This window comes from Ambystoma mexicanum, chromosome 9 (assembly GCF_040938575.1).
Source record: "Ambystoma mexicanum isolate Mex_15411 chromosome 9, UKY_AmexF1_1, whole genome shotgun sequence".
NCBI classification, from domain to species: Eukaryota; Metazoa; Chordata; class Amphibia; order Caudata; family Ambystomatidae; genus Ambystoma; species Ambystoma mexicanum.
Genome location: NC_090931.1, coordinates 273761167 through 273782126, shown reverse-complemented (window position 1 = coordinate 273782126; position 20960 = coordinate 273761167). Strand labels below are relative to the sequence as shown.

General features: G+C 47.5%; 1 protein-coding gene across 9 annotated transcripts in view; it reads right to left on the bottom strand.

The window, feature by feature from the left end:
- NF1 (neurofibromin 1) overlaps nucleotides 1-20960 on the bottom strand; it is a 3279657-nt gene that overhangs the window by 2734647 nt on the left and 524050 nt on the right. For all 9 annotated transcript variants that reach the window (XM_069614617.1, XM_069614618.1, XM_069614621.1 and 6 more), the window contains exon 10: nucleotides 5430-5558. In XM_069614617.1, coding sequence (XP_069470718.1) covers nucleotides 5430-5558 — 129 coding nt within the window. The remainder of the gene's footprint in view (nucleotides 1-5429; nucleotides 5559-20960) is intronic.

The following is a 20960-nucleotide window of genomic DNA, read 5'->3' as shown; positions in this document are numbered from 1 at the left end:
GTACTCCCCCTGCTCGGTGTGCCCGATCGATCGTGGGTTAATCGATTACATCTGAGCCGAACAGAAGTCTCAACAACCTCCCTCTCCCTCTCTCCATGAAAAAGCAAAAGGTTGTTTCTTCGTTTTCTATTCTCAAAGTGATCCATTTTTAGCCTGACTTCAGACTCCCTCCTTTCCAGTCCGGATAGTCTCATATCGATTTGCATCTCCATTGTGTTCAGCGGTTGGATTGCTCTCCAAAACTTGAACCCTTTCATCAATGGAGTCCATTCTCTGGTCCATCTTTTCCAGCCTCTGGCCCAGCATTGTGCTCATACCCCTTATTTCCTCCATCAACACGGCTAGGTCTTTTTGGGGTGACACTATCGTCCCCCATCATTCCTACCAGGGTGGGCTCTTCCAGGTGCGCACTTGACAAGGGGGCCTATACTGGAATTTTTGTAGGGCTGTTCTCCAGTTCATTTGCGTCGGTTCGCCCCGTGATTTTCGAGAGCCCAAGAGTGGGCACCGAAGCTTCTTCACCCTGGCTCAATAGCTTGGGAGCGGCCTAGTACGCCCCTGTCCTCGCAAGCGATCACCACCCCAGGATCTTACGATCGGGTGCGTCTCTCAGGGCTTACAGATCCCTCCGGCCACCCAGCGCAGGCAGCGATGTTCCCTCCTCCCCTGTGAGTTTGTTGTTTTTCCATAGGAACTGCAGGCGGTCATGGGGGGGGTGGTGGGGGGATGCGTCATCCTGCACTTGTGGGTCCTCGAACTGTAACCTGCCTCTGCGAGGAGCCCCCAGGCCTCTATCCCATTTCAAGTCCCCACCCAATCACGTCCTGTATGTCCACTGGTTGGGGGCTCCCCCTTGCAGGGCCTCCTAATGGATCTTCCACCTTAGCGAGCTCCCCACAGGGTGATGCGGTCTCAGTCTGTGACTGTCAGTTAGAGCCTGGTAAGGCCCAGGTGGGTACCTCCAAGACGCCTCCTCCCACTTGTCCGGGGCACAGCTTATGCCTTCATTGCAGCTCACAATAGCACTAATGGCAGCAGTCCACCCCAAAACGCTGTGACCACACCACTTGCCCCACCTCCACCTAAATCGTTCTTGGACCACCTCTTTATATTGCCCCTTCCTGTCTCTTCCTACCCAAGTGTTCCAGTACCATTGCGTTATTCCTGCAGGCCTTGCAGTTAGTCTGGGTTTGCAGATAGTCTCATCCTGGCGCGCCCCCTTCCTCTGCCGTTGTCAACTCCCAGAGCTGCCCTGGGGATATTGCTGGCAAGATGCAGACCCGAGAACCAACTCAGCTAACCCCACTCGAGTCCACACTAACCCACCTGGGGCAGTCCCCATCTCAGGTCGCCTCCCTGCTCTTTTCCATGGCCACTGCACAATGTTCCTGAAGTGTTAGGACAACTGTCAGCATGCAGTACTTCTTGGTTATTTTCTGCTTGTCAACACTGTTGCTCCGTGCTGTTGGAGAGCTTCAATCCCAATGTGCAAGGCCTCTGGGTCTCTTGAACTTGCCAATGCCATGTGCTTCTGGAACTACAATTCCCAACATGCAATTCCGCTTTGTTCAATCTGGTCTTGATATGGCCGCCCTACTTTTGCCAGAGTATCAAATAGGATCCAGGTGGGGACCCTCCACCGCTGCCTGAAACCAGGCCATGCCACTAGTCCCTTGTCTCCATTGACAATGTTCATATAACCTCTCCACCAACCAGGCAGCAAGACAGAGACCGCCTGCCATATCACAATTACAGGGGCTGGGGGAGGCTCTGGCCTCCACGCTCTTTTGCGCCACGGATCGCCAGCATCAGAGCACCCCCGACGGGTCTAACTCCCCCTCATTGTGGCTCACTCCTCAATTGGTTGTCGCCACCCGGCAACCCCCGCTGACATCACCTCACGGCGTATGGATGGCAGCGTCTCCGGCAGCCTCCTCGTTCTCGACTCACCCCGGAAACTAATGGGCTAGGCACTCCGCTTCATGGTCGTCAGTCCTCACTCATCATCATCAACATCATGCATACATAGGGGCCGGTGGATGCAGGCTGTCTCCCGCTGCAGCCCACTGCAGCCCACTGCACCGTTGGGCTGTGGGAGGTCCCTCGCACCCACCAACCCTGGTGGATCGGTCCGCAGAGCCATGGCATCTCGTCAATCCCACTGGAGCTTCGTCCCCGCCCTGATCTGAGCGAGCAGCCGGGCCAGCTTCGCACACAGCTACCTCAGGAACCATAGCCTCAGAAAAACCCCATCTTGGGCCACCTCTTCTCCAACGCTTCTCCCTGGGGATAGGGGCCACATTTCGTTAGAAGGATCGGGAGGATTAAAAGGGGGGGCTCAGCAACCTTTTAAGACCCCTGGTCCGGGAGCTTGCAGATTAGGCAGCCTTCCACTGTGCACCACCTGATGGCCTCAAAGTGTGCCACTGTTAAATGCAGGGAACTAGGGAATAGAGACTGGACGATAATGCGGGCCGGGTACCTTCACCCGCTTCGTGATGGCTATGGAGGTGGTATATAAAGGATTATCATACCATTGTAGCCTCTAGTATTTTAAGAGCCCCACCATGTTCACTATGTAAGGTCGCTGGCCAAAACTCTGGACCCCCATTGTGGTCCAACACATAACCAGGAATCTGAAACCCCAGGTCTGGCGAATTCAGGCTTTGTGGACGCACCATTGCAGGGCTCTACAGACTGCATAGTAACTTCATCAAGTATTTAGTGACAGAATTAATTTCACAGGTGTTCCCCTCATGGATATTGCTGCAAACCCTATCCATTTCCTAAAGCGGAACCCTACAGCCACTTACAAAAATCAATACATCATACATCAGGACAGTAAACTACCAGTGAAGTGGTCAGAGAGCCAGGGGGCTGCAAGAGAAATGCCAGGTAAATCCTAAATGGTAGCCTGCCAATATTATCTTGTGGCATAGAGCAGAGGTGTAATCTGCCACACAAGATAACTCACCTGTAGAAATGTGAGTCTGCACCAATCACTCATAGCCCACAGACTTCTGCCATGCATATAACAACCAGCCAAACACCATTATGGATTACAAAAAAAGTGATTAAGGTGACTTTTGTGAGTGAACAGAATGTTGGAGAGTAAGTGTAGTGAGAGGGTAAGGAGCAGAAATCGAATGTGTAGATAATGAAGGAGCACAGGAGATGAACATTGAAAAGAGGGGAACTGAGGAGAAAGAACAAGTAGCAAGAGAGGAGTGGAAAAGGTGCAACAAAACAGGAGAAATAAATATGGTGAAAAAAAACGATATGTTGGTAGAAGAGGAGGCAAAAGAAGAGCAAAAATGGTGAGGCGCTCAGGGGTGCAGCACATGAACATGGGAAGAAAAGGACAAATGTGTGGGGAGAGAAGGGGAGAAGAAGTGCAAACAAGTGAAGGAGGGAAGAAAGAATCCCACGGAGGAAAGAGTAGGATTATGTCCAAGGAGAAAGGGAAAGAATATAGGATCCTTCAAAACTGGCTAAAAGAGTAGTCTAAAGCTAGTGGAGATAGGCTGCAGCAGGGGCCAAAGTTAAGTCAGACGCCAGCATATAGGGGGTGGGAGTGCGACATCTACAGCAGCCTAAGTAGTAAAGGCTGTATTTAGAGACAATGTAGGAGGAGAAAAGCTAAAATATTGTGGAGTCCAATGGTGTATGCTGCGTCTGACTCCTGACAAGCTAAGATCTGGGTGGTGGTGCCTGGCAGTTGAATCCGGGAGCACCAATGAGAGGCAGATGGCCCTACGCCAGCCAGGAAATGGTAAAGAACAAAGTGTCTAGGACACTAGAATACCATATACTGAGTGACTGAGGGATCAACCTGGGTGGTTCCCTTGTTCAAAAGGGAGAGGGTGGATGTGGTGGGTGGAGTGATGAGACACCGAGGACCACATTCCTAGAGAAGGTGAAGGGTCTGGTTGGAGGATTGACTGCTTTACAATTCCCAACGCCCACCAGCGTTTGGTTCAGTCAAACCTAATCCTCCTCTTGTGTTAATAACTATCAGTAGAGTACTTTTCATTGGTCTCCAGTCATCTGATTTTCAACCTCCCTGCATCGCCCTGCCACTGCAGTCAAGAAGAGCTACTGGTTATGCTGATGTTCATAAGAACTGCTGAAGCTGGGGTACAGTGCACTGGTCTGCTTCACCAGAGGTGAAAAAAAGATGCCAAGATACTCACATGCCCTCCAGCAGAAGCAGTTCAGGTATGAGATGGACTATATAGTTACAATTCATTTAGGATTGTAGCTTAGTTCTTCACTTGGGTAGCAAGCACTGGCCTCAGGGTCCGTCAGTTGCGGATGCACCATCCTGTTCGTGACTAGGCCAAAAGGCCTTTTTGTGATGATGGCAATTGCATGATTGCTTTCAATTTGGCCTAGCCCACAAGGTTAAAGGTAAGGATCGTCATTTCAAGTTCCCTGTGGCCACAGATATCAGACAGATGAGAGCCATTGAAACAGATAATTGAAGAGAACAGGGACCAGGAGAGCTGGTCACGATTACTCTTTGGTTGGGAGTCTTCTGTCCTTCAGAGAAAATCCCCAGAATCAACATCATAAGATGGAAGACAATTGATTTATATAGGAGAGGAGACAGGTAGGTGCAACTGCTTCCAAGACAAAGGGCTGCTTTTTATCACAGTTTTGGGAACCACCCAACCAAAGGGGAGCTGCAACCTCATGGCTCACTCTCAGGTGTATCCTGCCTGAAATCCCTGACGCCAGTAACAAATGATGCAGGTCGAGTTTTGGCAAATGTAGACTTGATCTAGCAGGCAGTAGCGATCGCCATATACTCCAATCCTTTTCTCACTCTCACAGTAACAGTGTTTGGTTGTTGGGACTAAGTACTGAATTTACATGGTGTACCCAGTCTGGTCGTCCCAAAAGACAACAGGAATATCACAGAAAGTCTCACACTGCCCAGTGGAGCCAGTAATGGACAAATGGGTGCCTTTGTGTCTGACACCAAGGGACTTAAAAGTCCTCCAGGGAGCGCAATCATTTGCATCCCTGATGAGACATCAGATGCGTAATCAGGGAGAAATTGGGCAAGCAAGGACATTTCAAAAATGTAAAAGGAGCACAAGCCAAAGGAGTAGGATAGAATGCTCTGTCTCGCACCGCCCATCCATTCATTCATCTCAGTAACCAGAAAAAGGAACAGAGGCCATATGCACAGATGAAACACTTCAAGAAAGAGCTAAGGAGACAGACAGGGGTTCAATCTTACAAGGCACAAAGAAAATATAGTGGAAAACACTTTTTGAAATCCAAATTAAATTTTTAAGGCCCTTCGCCCTCAATCCGTAAACAGAGTTTTTATGTGATTAAGTTGAACGATGACAAGCATGAGTAAGGGTAAATAGTCTAATTTGCTTCCCAACATAATACTTAAACATTAGTGAGGTTACCTTAAAGTGCTGATTGTTCTGAGGGTTTATTCGAAAGCATGAGACCAAGCAATCAATCATTAAATCCACATCTGCATTTTGACTGCCGGCACCCCTGGAGAAAGGCTTGCTGGGATTGAAGAGTAGATTCTATTTCAAAACAAAAACCAGGACAAATATTAACTTAATTAAAACATCTCAATTGCAGGTTTCCTAAATAAAACATGACAGAACATAAAAGTATTACAAAAAGAGGCTACATTGAAAATTGACACGATTTGAATATTTCAACATATACCACCCAACACAACCAAGAAGGGGCTCTGGTTTCCAAGCATTCTGCACACAGAATGGTAGAACTACATTCCCATTGCAAGAAATCTGGCACTAGGGACTTTCTTGTTTTCTTTCTATGCAATCAGGCAATTTCCTCTAGATTTAGGTTCTTTTGTTGCATATTTGTTTTTTTTGTAAAAATTGACTGATATATGGGGATGTTGGGAAGTGGGGTGGGAGGGCACTTGGTGCTGGAGGATGCCACCTGCTCTGTAATGCAGACCACAGCAAGGTTATGAAGAGGTCCACCAGGGCATTTTCTCCTTTCCAATCGCTCAAGCCAGTAATCCCTCCCAAACAGTAGTAGAAATCTGTATACAGATATCAAAGGTTGCCCGTTATGATCAGCATGTTCTAATAACAAACTTTATGCAGGGGAGCATAGCCTGTAAAGTGGGCAAAATCAAGATCATAGTAGTTTCGCAGCGCCCTGGTCTTACACACCCTGACCCGATGACCTCCGCTACTATTTATTACGGTACACCCTATGGGTATATCCACTGTTAAGCCTTAGCGGCACTGAAACCACTAATATATGTAGATGGAAACCCTGTTAATATGTCTGTTAATGTAATGTAATTTTCATGTCTGTATATATGCATTTCTGTAACTTTGTACAAATTGCGCCTTGATGCCTCCCGGCCTGATGGCTTGCGCGTTATAAATAAAATACAAATAAAAATAAGCTGTAACTAACAGAAGTTGCAAACAAGCACAGGCAACAATTTGAGGAGAGAGAATCCCCAGATGCCAGCCATAGGGAAGTTCAGGGCTGCCCGATTCCAAAATGGTGCTCACCCCAGCTCCCTCCTATCAAATCTCGACCCTCAGACCAGTAGGCCATCAAAACGTGGACAAACGTGTTCGGTGAGGGACAGGGGAATGCCATTCAATCAAGACCCATAACCAAGCTCTTGTGTCTGAACTAAGCCTCATGGTCCCCATTACACATGGAGCATGGATATAAAAAGAGTGCAAGGACCAAGCCAGGATGATGGAGTTTTGATATTGATGAAGAAGACGCAGGTGTGTGGAGAAAGCGAGCATAGAAAAGGATGTATGAAGGTGGAGGATGGCAAGACCAGGAAAGAGGAGTTGAAGGAGGAAGTCAGAGAAAAGTGGTGGAAGTGGAAAGATGTCCAATTTAGAATATCGCTATTGGTCAAGCAGAGAGGATCCAAGGCTGGAAGGATTGTTAAGAGGTAAAGGGATATACCAATGGGGCCAGAGCACAAGAGCTCGTGAGACTAAACACTTAATTAATCTGGATTAAAAGACCCAAGAGAAACCAAGAGGGAGAGCAACAGACAGGATGTTGGGGAATGATTGTCTGGATTACACCTGGGTCTGACAAACCCAAATTGGAAAAATAAAAGACTTGCTTGTGTTGGGATAAGAGAGAGGCGAGCCTTCAACAAAGAGTCAAGAATATTCTCTCACTGTAAATTGGAGTCAAGAAAGTGTGTAGTGACCCTGAAAACAGGAGAGTTTGATCTGAACATCAGGACAAATTGGGGTCCACACAATGGATTTTCAGTAGGAACAGATAGTTTATTACACAACTTTACCTATGCCCCACAAAAACACAATTTTTAGGAAAAGGTTCATAAGTAGTTTTCTTATTAACAAAGAATGAACTCACTTATGGCCTTGGATGGGCTTCTTGTCCTAGGAAAAGGTTAACAGTCACCTCAGAGGCAATTCCTATTAAGTTTGTCATTACTTTCCTCAGTTGTCAGTATTCTCTTTCCTGTACAGCGGCTGCACTGATCACATGATGAGAACCCTTTTGAAAGCCTGATTCAGCATGGCATTACAGGCTGCCTTCTTTCCATCCTGGATTAACTAACTTTCCACTAATCCATACCCCATCCAGAATCCAATATTATTCAAAAATCCAAGTAACCAGATGCTTCCCGGACCAAAACCTTACAATGGAGTCATCCATCATGCCAGCAGTTTTAATGGCTTCAGTCATCATAGCACTGTAACAATAGCCCTGATGTCCATGGTCTTATTTAAATGTACCAGTAACCCTAAAACCTGTGGTCGACTAATTAGGTTTGTTATTAATTTAAATATAAATGCCAACCATTAGTTATAAAGAACTATAAAACAAAGGAATATAATTATAAATCGAAGCAACAAGTTACTTACCTTTAACTGTTCTCCAGCATGGGTCTGGCATGGATTCACATGCTCATGAATATTCCCTGTCATCAGGCCGGGAATCCTTGGTAAAAGAAAAAACAGTTTCACTTTCACTTACAAACTGTCTCTTCTTTAAACCAATCGCTGAGCTCTGGGTCCAAATACCCCCAGCCAATGACTGCCCTCTCCGTAAGCCCCTCCTCAGGAAGCCATCTTCAGATTTGGTAGCACGTAAAGTGGCAGTATGACCAAGAAGAGCCACAGAGGGGCAGGAGGGATGGTTCACATATGAATCCATGCCAGACCCATGCTGGAGAAGAACAAGTTACTCTCTTAACTGGTAACGTTCATTCGATGGGATGGTCCGACGACGTATTCCATATCTATGACAGTAATCACCACAGCTGTGCTGCTTCGAAAATCTTTCGGCATCTGCGTCCTGCGTCGATAACATCGATACGCCGTCCTCGAGGACCTCCTCCGACGGCCGACGTCACCAGATGTTCTAAGTAGGACGCACGACGCCCGTAGCCTCATTTGTAGTTTTTTCCCAGAACGTGTGGCACCAATCTTCTGCCAGTATGACCACAGAAAGCCTTGCGGAAACGTAAGCTGCAATCGCATAAGAAATTCTGTAGCGGGGTAGGCAGGGAGGGAGCGATATGGAATACGTCGTCGGACCATCCCATCGAAAGAACGTTACCAGGTAAGAGTAACTTGTTCTTCAAGGGGATTGGGTCCTCCGACGTATTCCATATCCATGACAGACTCCCAAAGCAGGTGGGAAAATAATTTAGACTATACAATTTTAGACTGCCCAATGAAATTGCAGAGTTAAGGACTGCCTTCCCAAAGACCAGATCCTACCCCCAGATAGAATCGAGGGAGGAGTGACGTACAAAAGTATGGTCCGAAGCCCCAGTGGCTGCATCACAGATGTTATGAATGGGAACACCCCTATGCAGAGCAGTAGAGGCAGCCATACCCCTGGTAGAATGGGCCCGTAAGCCTACCGGAGGGTCCTTACCCGCCAAGCGGTAACATTCCGAAATTGCCAAGATGATCCATCGAGAAAGCCTGCTTAGTAACAGCTTGTCCCAAACGCCCTTCCAGCGTAACCAATAAAGAGTTGATCGTCCACTCTGACCTGGGACATGAGTAAAATGTAGAATCTTCTCCTAGGATCCAGCCTATGGAGCCTCTCCTCTTCCTTACCAGGATGTGGAGGAGGATAAAATGCCAGAAGAATAACCTTCTGGCTTAAATGAAATTCTGACACCACCTTCGGAAGAAAAGAAGGACGAACTCCAAGGACAACCCTGTCCTTATGAAACACAGTGAAGGGTGGCTTAACTGAAAGTGCCTGTAACTCACTCACTCTGCGAGCGGAAGTGACCACAACTAAAAACACAGTTTTAAGTGTTAACAGTCTCAAAGGATAAGAATGCAAAGGCTCAAAGGGAGCACCCATTAGAAACTTGAGAATAAGGTTCAGATCCCAACCGGGCACCTGGAAAGGTGACGTAGGGAACACATTAGTGAGCCATTTCAGAAACTGAGAAATCAAAGGGATTTTAAAATAATAACACTCCTCAGACGAGCGCTTAAATATAGACAACGCCGCCAGGTAACCTTTAATGGTACCCACTTGTAGGCCCTTGTGGGCCAGAGAAAGCAAAAAAGACAGAACGACAGGAATGTCACATGAAAAAGGGTCCACATTCTGAACCTTGCACCAGTCGCAGAACTTCCTGCAACGGTACAGGGACTTTGTTGCGGGCCTTCTATCCGAAAGCAACACCTCCATCACGTCCTCGGGGAAGTCCCAATCCTTATACCTCAACCTTTCAGAAACCAAGCGTGAAGGCTGAGGGATCTGACCTCTGGATGGAGAACCTGACCCCCCCCCCCTCCAGTGAGAGCAGATCGTCTCGGTAGGGAAGACGACGTGGAGGGCATATGGACAAGTCGAGAAGGTCTGGGTACCATGTACTCCGGGCCATGCCGGAGCAATGAGGATCATCCGGGAACCGAACCTCCGTAACCTCTGCAGCACTTGCGGGATGACGGGGACTGGAGGAAACGCGTACAGCAGTGGGAAGGACCACTCCACCACAAACGCGTCTCCTAAGGCTCCTCCTGGAGGAAATTCCCGCAAGAAGAACCTTTCGCACTTCCGGTTGACACTGGAGGCAAAGAGATCCACTTGAGGCGTCCCCCAAAGGGCGAAGATCTCCAGGAGAATCTCCTGAGCCAACTCCCACTCGTGAGAGATCGCGATCTGCCTGCTCAGAGAGTCCGCCTTCTCGTTTTCGTCTCCGGCCAGATGAACTGCCGAGATCGAAACTTCCTGCTGGATTGCCCAGAACCAGAGCTGCATCGCCTCCCTGCACAGAGGAAGTGACCCTGCCCCCCCCCCCTTTTTGTTGAGGTAGTGTATGGCCACTGTTGTCCGTCAGGATCAGGACAGTCTTTCCTCGCACAGTCGGCAGAAAAGCCTTCAGGGCAAGCCTGACGGCCCCAAGCTCCAACAGATTGATATGGAGTTTGGACTCGGACAGAGACCAACGACCGCTGACTGTCAACTCGTTGGCATGAGCTTCCCATCCCATGAGGGATGCGTCCGTCACGATCATCACCTCCAGCCGGGTAGCCAAAATGGAGCCCCCTTAATCAGATTGCCTTCGACGGCCCACCACAGAAGGTCCTGGGCGACCGAGGGCGGCACCTGAACGGGGTCCGACATCCTGCGGAGGACTGAGACCACTGGAGCTTGAGTGGCCATTGCAAAGATCTCTTCCGCAACCTGGCCTCTGGCACCAGAAGAATGCTTTATGCCAGGAGGCCAAGCAATCTCAAGAACTCGAACGCAGGGAGACTCTAGGCATGTTGAAACTTTAGCACCATCTGCTGAATGTCATGGGCCCTCAACTGGGGAGGAAAACACTGCCCCAGGGACGTGTCGAGCACTGCTCCGATGTAGTGGAGCCTCTGAGTTGGCGTCAAGTGGGACTTCTTTAAGTTGAGGGAGAAGCCCAGCTTGTGGAGGGAGTGGCAGGTGACGGACAGATGATCCAGGACTTGCAGGGGAGACCGCGCCCTGATCAACCAATCGTCCAGGTAGGGGTAGACGTGAATCCTCCCTTTCCTGAGATGCGCTGCCACCACTACCATGAGCTTGGTGAAGACCCTCGGGGCGGAGGTCAAGCCGAATGGCAGGACCCGAAACTGAAAGTGCAAGTCGCCAACCGCGAACCTCAGGTGGTACTTGTGCTTTGGATGGATCGGCACATGAAAATAAGCGTCCTTGAGGTTGAGAGACACCAACCAGTCCTGAAGTTTAAGGGCCTGGAGGACTTGAGAAAGAGTAACCATCTTGAACTTGTCCTTCCTGAGGAGTTTGTTCAAAACGTGCAAGTCCATGATGGGTCTCAATCCCTCGTCTTTCTTCAAAACAAAAAAATAAGGGGAATACTAGCCCTTGTTCCTCTCCGCTACAGGCACCAGTTCTATGGCGCCTTTCTCCAGCAGAGATTGTATTTCCTGCGCAAGGAGCGGATCCGGACTCTTCAAAGAGATTCCCTGGTGGATTGTCGTGAGGCCTCTGCCGGAAAGGAAGACAGTAGCCTTGGGTTATGATCTCTAGAACCCACACATCTCAAGTAATGGCACGCCATTCTATAAGATGCTGCGCCAGCCTTCCCCCAACCGGCGAAGCATGGGCCTCATGACTGAGCAGAAGCGGCTGCGGCGTTGCCGGAGGGCAACGAGGCAACTGCTAGCGTGGCCTTGGCCCCGCGAGTACCTTGTTTTCCACCTCGAGCACTCCTATGGTTGCCCCTTTGACTTGCAGCTCCTCTCGCTTTACTAAAGGGTGAGTAATAACGAAAGGAACCTCCCCTCCACTGCTGTCCCCTAGGACGAAAAGGCGGAAGTTGGCGGACTGCAGCGCCCAACGACTTCGCTGCAGCTTTGGAGGTCTGCAACCTCTCAAGGCTCTCGTCAGCCTTGCTGCCAAAAAGATGTTCACCATCAAAGGGCATGTTGAGGAGCCTGGCTTGCACATTGTTAGGCAGAAACCTGTGCAGTTCCCTCTGGGACCACTGCAAAAGATTTAAGACTACAGGTGTTTGGCAGTAAACCCACTTGGTAGCAGTGTGTCCCACACAGATTCACTTGGTAGCTGTGGCTGAGCAGTCAGACTTCCTTCAAGAAGAGTTAGGCAGTATACATAGTATTCACAATAGGTCAAGAGAACACAGTAGAACAAGTAAACGCTGACCAGGGCTTGGTGTAAAAGAGATATAATTATTTATTTAAAACCACATCTAGAAAAACACACAGGCACTAATAGTAAGCAATTCAAAAACACGGTCACTAAAAGATATACACTCCCTTAAAAGAATATTAGACAAGTCTTAAGTAAAGCCCCACTTATTTTCAGACAGCGGTGAGCCGCTTAACGTAGATGGCACTCTAATAGTTTGTTTTAAAAAGGGAGAGAAAAGCAGAGAGATTTCCTAGTTGGAAGCGAAGGTACTTTCAGTGCGCTGTTGACATTGAAAGATGAAAGCATGCATCTTTCATGTCCAGTGTTGCCATGCAAATAGGACCTGCTACTGGAGAAGCATGGGAGGGAACCTGGACTGGAATGCCAAAGCTTAGAGGGGAAGGCGACTCTAGCAATGGTGGCTCTACCTCGAGCCCCTTTTAAAGTTTGACTGGTAAGGGGTTGATTGGCTTTGAGGGTTGACCCAAGAAGAGGACTGTCCTTGATTGTAACCCTGTGGGCGTGTGAAACACTGTGCGCAAAATGAGCAGCGTGTGTTAAACACCCCTTATTGTAAATAGGGTTAGTTAGTTATTTAACCTAAAGTTTTTAGGGTCTCGTGCTCTTCCTTTGCACTCTTGAGTGCATCATCAGTGGCTTTACTGAAAAGAACACTGGGCTCAATGGGAATATTTAGCATGGTCGCGTGTGTGTCTACCTTGAACCCTGATTGGCATAGCCAAGAAAGACGTTTTAAAAGTGTACCTTCTGCAATAACGCAGCCAGCATTGTCTGCTGCATCTAGGTTGTTTTAGAGAATGCAGTTGGCAACTTGTTTGCCCTTAGACACTGATTTTAACATCTCTGATTTTAAGGGATCTGGAACTGTATCAAGTTATTGTTGTTGTACAGTGTCCCATAGGTGGCAATTATAGTGTGCCAATAAAGAGGTATTATTCACAATGCGTGTCTGGTACACTGCTGATGTAGCCACTTTTCTGCATAATGTACATCGGTTTTTAAACTGTTTCTCAGGGGGTGCCTCTGCGGATGCTAGCTGGTACCGGTCCTCTTTCTTGTGATTGTTACAACCAAAGAATCTGGTTTAAGTTTTCCCCTACTGTTGGAGGGGATCTGAAGGAGCAGGCTTAAAAGTCTTTTCGATCCTAGGATTAACGGCTCTAGTTAATGATGGAGTTAGTTAAGCTGGAGAAATTACCTTACCGTAATGTTCTTTCTATGGGTTCTTCTCCCACAGATTCCTCATGATGGATATCATCTCCTCACCTTCGCAGTTCAGAAAAGTTTCAATAGGGGGCGTAGTGGACCTCAACTCAGCTGTCGATCCGTCTTGTCTGGCTCTCGATCATCAGTTCCGGACGGGACATCAGGCGTTGTGTATATATACCATGTCACTACGCCCCATGCTTCAGTTCCTGTACATTTTTCCCCTTGCGATTGAACGCTGCAGAAGAAAAACCACAGGAGGATGCTAACCAGCCATTAAAACATTAACAAGGTCACACCCAAACATGGTGAACCCACAACAATGTATAAAGAAAAACTTTTATTTATTTTTTTAAACAAAAACACAAACTGTCATCCCAGAGCCATCACCAGATGGCTTCTTGTTTGGACAGAAGCGACAACCCACTGAACTTTGAGCGGGAGATGGTTGTTGAGAAAACTGCAGGAGAAGAATCCATAGAAAGAACATTACGTTAAGTTAATTTTTCCTTCAATGGATTGCTTTTCTCCCACAGATTCATCATCATTATGATAGACTCCCCGAGCAGTTAGGATAACGGAGGAGGGAAACATGATTTAAATCCGTAGATTCTGTAGAACTGCCCTACCAAACCTAGCAGAAGCTCCCTGTGCAACGTTGAAGGCATTGTGCTTGGTGAAGGTATGCAAGGATGACCAAGTGGCCGCCCAGCAAATATCCCTCTCTGGAGGGCCGTTGAGGCTGATACTCCTCTGGTTGAGTGCACCCTGATGCCCGCTGGAAGCTTCTTGCCCGCCAATTGGTAACATTCGGATATGTACAAGATAATACACTGACAGTTTGTTTAGTGATGGCAAGGCCTTTTCTAGACAAGGCATGGGCAACAAACAACTGGTCTGATTTTGTATACTCAGACGTAGGAGCGACATAGAAGCTCAATGCTCTCTTTGGATCAATGCAGCGGAACCGCTCTTCCTCCTTCGAGGGATGCGGAGGAGGATAGAAGACGGGCAAATCAATCGACTGGGACAGATGAAATTCTGAAACCACCTTAGGAAGGAATCCGGGCCCGACTGTAAACCAGACTTTCTCACAAAAGAGCTTCAGAAAAGAAGGTTTGCAGCACAAGGCTTGCAGTTCGCTAATCCTCCTGGCAGATGTGATCGCTGTCTTAAGGGACAACAGCTGTAAAGAACATGAATGCATAGGATCAAACGGAGCCGCAATCAAATAGGCCAAAACCAGATCAAGATCCCAATCAGGGACAACAAATGGGGTTGGTGGAAACTTGTTGAGGAGGCACTTCAGGAACTGGGACATGACCAGAATGGTGAAAAAAGAACATTGGTCTGGGGATCTCTTGAACACAGACAGGGCCGCCAAATACCCTTTGACTGTGGCAAACTGAAGAGGCCAGTGACAGAAGGAACTCCATCATTGTGGTGGGGAGGAAAAGATCGGGTCAGTCTCGCGTTCCCTGCACCACGCCTCATATCTTCTCCACCTGCAACTGTACAGAGACCTAAAGTACCTACTCCGAGAGGTCCCAGTCATACCTAATCCTCTCAAGAGCCATGCATGTAGATTCAGGGAATCCAGGTTTTGATGGAACACCCGACCCTCCGACTGTGTGAGGAGATCCGGATGCCGAGGCAACCAGTGAGGCAGACAGATGGTCAGATCTAGGAGATCTCAGTACCATGCCCTCCTCGCCCAATATGGGGCGATCAGGATCATGGTTGCTCGAAATCTCTTCAACCTCCTGAGAACCCAAGGAATGACGGGAATCGCAGGGAAGGCGTAATGGAGAGGGAAGGACAATCTACCAGAAACGCATCCCCTAGTGCACCAATCGCTGGGAATTCCCTTAAGCAAAACTGTTTGCACTTCCGTGGCAAACAGATCCACTGCCGGGGTACCCCAGAGAGCGAAGACCTCCTCCAGGACTTCCAGGCACACTTTCCACTCATGTGAGACCGTGCTCTTCCTGCTCAGAGCATCTGCCAAGGTGCTCCTGTCCCACCAGTTGAACTGCAGAGACTGAGATTTGGTTCTCTCTCAACCAGAACCATAGCTAAAGTGCCTCTGTGCAGAGTGGACGAGAGAGAATGCCACCCTGCTTGACAAGGTAATGCATGGCCACTGTGTTGTCTGTCAGGACAAGGACATCCTTCCCTCTAAGACAGGACAAAGGCCCTCAGGGCAAACCTGATGGCCCGCACCTCCAGCCTACTGATATGCCACTTGGTTTCTGATGGAGACCACAGGCCTATCACCTGCAATTCCTCGCAGATGACCCCCCCCCCCCCAACACTTCAGGGACGCATCTGTGACCGCTCGAGCCTAGGGCCAAGTAGGCCAGAAGGGTTCCCCCGCTGATCGATTGCTGGCGTGTTCCACCAGCCGAGTTCACGGACTAAATGGTTGGACACTGAAAGGCGGATAGTGAGTGCTCCCAGGTACTGGGACGACTGGTCCCTCAGGAGCCATTGGAGGGAATCGCATACGCAGCCTGGCCCCTGGCACAAGAAAATACAGGAGGCCATGAGACCCAAAAGGCAGAGGAAGGAAGCCGCTGGAAGAGTGGTGTGGTTCTGAAACAAATGCACCATCTGGGAGATGTTCCTGACTCTCCTCGAGAGAAAACGCCTTCCCTAACCGGGTGTCTAGGACTGCTCTGATGAAATGAAGCTGCTGGACTGCCGTCAGATGGGACTTCAAGGTGAGGGAGAAGTCCAGGCTGTGCAGTAGTAGGCAGGTGTCTTCCAGATGAGACAAGACTTGTCCCGCCGACTTCCCTCGGATCAGCCAGTCGTCTAGGTACGGAGATACATGGACCCCAAATCTCCTGAGGTGATCCGCAACTACTGCCAACCCAAAGGGAAGCTCTTTGAACTGATCATGCTTGTCGCCAATGAGGAACCTTAGGAACTTCCTGTGCAAAATTTGGTTAATCGGCACATGGAAGCAAGCGTCCTGTAGGTCAATCGACACCAGCCAGTCCTCGAGTTCGAGAGCGTGGAGAATTTCTCTCAACTTCGCCATCCTGAATTTGTCTCTCCTCAGGAACTTGTTCAAGGTCAAGAGGTCCAGGATGGGACGGAGCACCAGGAAGTAACGGGAATACCAACCGACCCTCTCTAATCTGGAGTTAAATTGTTGGGGGGTTGGAGGTCTGTCTGGAGGCCTCTTCAGAAAAGGCAGACAATAACCCCACAGAATCAACTGCAGGGCCCAGGCGTTGGAAGTTAGTTCCTGCCGCTAGGGCCAATGCCCTGCCAACCGTCCACCAACCGGTGCATCGTGGTATGGGAAAATCAAAGTGGCTTAGAAGGCAGCAGTGACACTGCCGCTGCTTGATGTCCTCTAGAGGACCCTCTGCCCCTTCAAGGACATGAGAAGCACCTCTGCCATTGCCTGGCTTAAGGGGGCTGCGCCTTCCTGCCATGGGGCACGTATCGTCTATAGCCTCTGGAGGCAGAGCTAAAGGCAGGCTTGGCTGGCTGTGCCGCTAGGCCCAAAGATTTAGCAGCCAATTTTTACTCCTTGAATTGCTAAGCTTGGCCTCTCATCACAACTGCTGAGCCCATTGCTCTGCCAACACAGTCTGCTACATCCAGGCCCATCTGCAAAGTTGTAGGGGGGGGGGGTTCCAAAACGTCTTTTTTCCCATAAACTGAATGGGGGAAAAACTTTGCGCACGGCTACAGGTGAAATCGCTGGACGGATTTTGACTAAATCTGCACAAGGTACAGGGGCTTGGTCCAGAAAGCATGCTTTTGTAAATTTGGTCACCATCCATGCAGTATTTTTCTTTATAATTATCAAAAAGTAGGTCTGAAAAAATTAGTGATATCTATGTTCGCTCCGCGGTCACACTTCCTTGTACGCACAGTAAATGTGGGGTGTAATGACGATAGCACTTTAGTCCATGCAGTGGATAGGAAATGTGTAACTGTTGAAAGCACATGCGTATTGGTAGGCAACATTGAAATTGACAACATGCAGTGAATGCATTATTTTTTCCAAATGGGTTTTATATTCATTAGTACGCCGCCATGGTTGACGCATGCTACGGTGGTTGTGGCCAGGGCCTAGAGTCTTGGATGCATGGCCGTCAGCCGAAGGCCTTACTTCCAAGACTGCAGGCCCTGGCCACAACCGCTGCTGCATGTGCCACCCATGCATACACCCGTAGTGTTGCGTTTTGATTGGCAAGTTGTGGGGAGTACGTGCAGTCTTGGGTGCATGGCCGAAAGCCATGCACCCAAGAACAAAGTGTTAAGTACTAGACGTGGAAGACACTGTACACCCATCCCATGTAAGATCCACAGACATACAGCTAGGAGTGAAGCCTCTGGGCAGATGCACTGAAGGATACCAGACCTACAGAATAACCCCCACTACCACACATCACTGAGGTGGTTGTGGGGAGACCCTGCACTCTTGGGTGGACCATGCACCCAATAATACACTTATATCTACTTAATGTCGTATGTTGTATGGCCTCCTTGTATGCACAGAAAATGAGGGGTCGAAGAAGGCCAGTATTTCAGCCCGTGCAGCGGACTGGGGAGTTGTTACATTTGTAAGGACACGTGTGGTGTTAGTGAACATTGAAATTGACAATATGCCGTGAATGCATTATTTTTTCCGATGGTCATTATTATATTCATTAGTACGCCGCCATGGGTGGGACATGCTACGGTGGTTGTGGCCAGGGCCTAGAGTCTTGGATGCATGGCCGACGTCCGAAGGCCTTACTTCCAACACTCTAGGCCCTGGCCACAACCACCGTTGCATGTGCCACCCACGCGTACACCCGTAGTATTGCGTTTCGATTGGCAAGTAGTGGGGAGTACGTTCAGTCTTGGGTGTATGGCCAAAGGCCATGCACCAAAAAACAAACTTATAAGTACTAGACGTGCAAGCCACTGTACACCCATCCCATGTAAGATCTATGGCCATACAGCTAAGAGTGAAGCCTCTGGCCAGAAGCACTGAAGGATATCACACCTATAGAAAAACCGCCACTACCACACTTCACTGAGGTGTTTGTGGAGAAACCCTGCACTCTTTGGTCCATGGCTAAAGCCCATGCACGCAAGACTGAAGTCATAAGCAGTGGAGTTACAAGTCAATATGGGTGTGGTGAAATGCGCTAGTTGTGTTGATGCCCTAGTGTCTTAACTTCATGGCTGCAGACGATGGTCCGAAAAGTAAATTTATAAGCAGCTAATTTACAAGGACCATGGTTTTCATATGCAGCGATGGTTGTGGATAGGAACTATACTCCTTGTACCTTGATTGGAAGGCGCAGGTGGTAGGTTACTCACCGGAGATGGAATGGCAGCCTACAGGCAATGCAGTATATTAGTACTATAGATTAGACGTGTAGATTCAAATGTGTAGAAAATGCCTGCCAACATACTTATTCCTTACTTTGTTCAGAATCCACATAGATTTTTTTAATTGGCTATCGTACTTGGCGGAAGTATCACTGTTTCCATTTCTGTGATGAAAGAAAAAGGTGCGTTAATGTTCGCATTTTTTAAAAATGTACTACATTGCATAATAGGCAGTTAATCTTTTTTTTTACCCTCATTTAGTTTACAAACCAGTGTACTGTGCATTGCACTCAGTTTCTGTGTTTGGTTTTCTAATCCTTGGGTCTGGGGAAAAAAATCCTTGTCGGATTAAAAAAAACCTTAATTTCCTATGGTGCTAACTACTTAAACTTTTTCCTTTCAGTGTTATCATTCTGATCAATGTTATTTTTGTTGCCTTCCTGCCCATTTTTAACAGATACCTGTAGGCGTATTCTAACTGTGCATTTGTTCCTACAGATTTGTGATACTCACGCATTTGTGCCGTTGTTATATCCTGTTTCCTTCATCTTTCCCATTAATGTTTTGTTTGATGCCTTCCTGCCGATTTTTAACAGTTCGATACCTATAGGCGTATTCTACCTGTGCATTTGTTTCCAACGATCTGTGATAATCATTTGTGTCATTCATCCATCCTGTTGGGTAGTTAGATACCTGTGGGCATATTCTAACTGTTTGTAGTCTTTCACATAATTTGTTGACAATCTTGAAGTACACATTATTTCGTAAATTTTGGCTTCAAGAACATTAAATACGCATTTGTTAGGATAGCTGGCAACCTCTGCTTTAGAGTAATGGTGCTATCATTACATTCAAACCATCCAGAATTCTTTTTGATGTATGCGGTGTAATGACCTGCATTGGTTGTAGCTCCTGCATGGTAGATTATTCCTACTGTTGTAAAGGTTTTCTTTCCAAGTGACACTTGACCGTGTGTGAATCCAGTCAGTTTGCAGTTGTAGAAGCATAAGTATTAAGTAGGCACTATGTGATTGTAGCAGAAAGGTGGAGCGATTGTCTGAATTGCAAATACTACATAATCTGCCATGGTTTGCATTTTGTAGAAGTTGCTGAAATGGAATGCTCTCACTATTTGGTATGGAAACATACACAAATCACTCATTTGGGATTTCCTCCTGTATCACTTTGTTACAGAGAGTGCATGTATGTATCCACATGTATGAAATTTGGAAGATTTCATTTACAGGTATGCTTTTGTTTTCCAATACTAATAGTATGTACATTAGAAATTCTTGTGGATCTTCTTGTGAGTTCATAGTGAATCTCACCATTCCAGCACAGTCATCCAATTGTTGCCTTACTCCATGAACACTATGTGTCGTCAGGATTGCTTGTTGCATTTCTATGCAGCACTAACATTTGTAAACACAATTGGTCTGTACTGTGCAGGTAAATACTGTTAACAATTTGTGGCAATTGAAATAGAATATCCATTGCTACATTTGCACAGCAACTTACCCCACTTTCATTTGCAAATTTGAATGGGCCAGCAAGTTCTGTATCCGAGTGCATTTTTCGGTTTTTCTGTTGCTTCTTTGCCGACGTGCCTGGTTTACATTCCCTAATAGGTTCTTCTAGGTTTGCGGCAATTGATGAAACTTTAATTTCTTTTCTTTGCGTAATTTGCTGTTGCATTCTGTTGCATTTCCGTTTCATTTACTTTTCTTTTACCACGTTTCACTTTATCTGGAACAGGGTATTGTTTCAGATGAGGGGTGTACAGTGAACGCAATCTATTGTATTCTAGAATGCAAAGAATATCAGCTTTGACTTTACTTGAATCAAAGTTTATTAGCAATAGACTGTCAAGTGTACGTAAGCGTGATAATGCTACGCAGCTCATGCCTTCCTTAAAACACTGTTTCCTATATCTATCAATGCTTTCTCTAGGGTAAGACCTTGGGATTTATGAATGGTAACTGCATATGCAAGAGTTAGAGAAAATTGCTCTCTACGTACATACATGTCTTTGAAGAGAAGGAATCGAGCAATTGAGCGCCCTATCCTTTTCGCTTCTGAAACTTTATCAAAGCAAATATTTACAAATTGAATGTTGCTATCACGTGGGTATGATTGAAAGCCAACAACTGTGCCCAGTGCTCCATTAACTAGCCCTTGCTCTACGTCAAGGTTACGTTTAAGCATTACTCTACAATTTA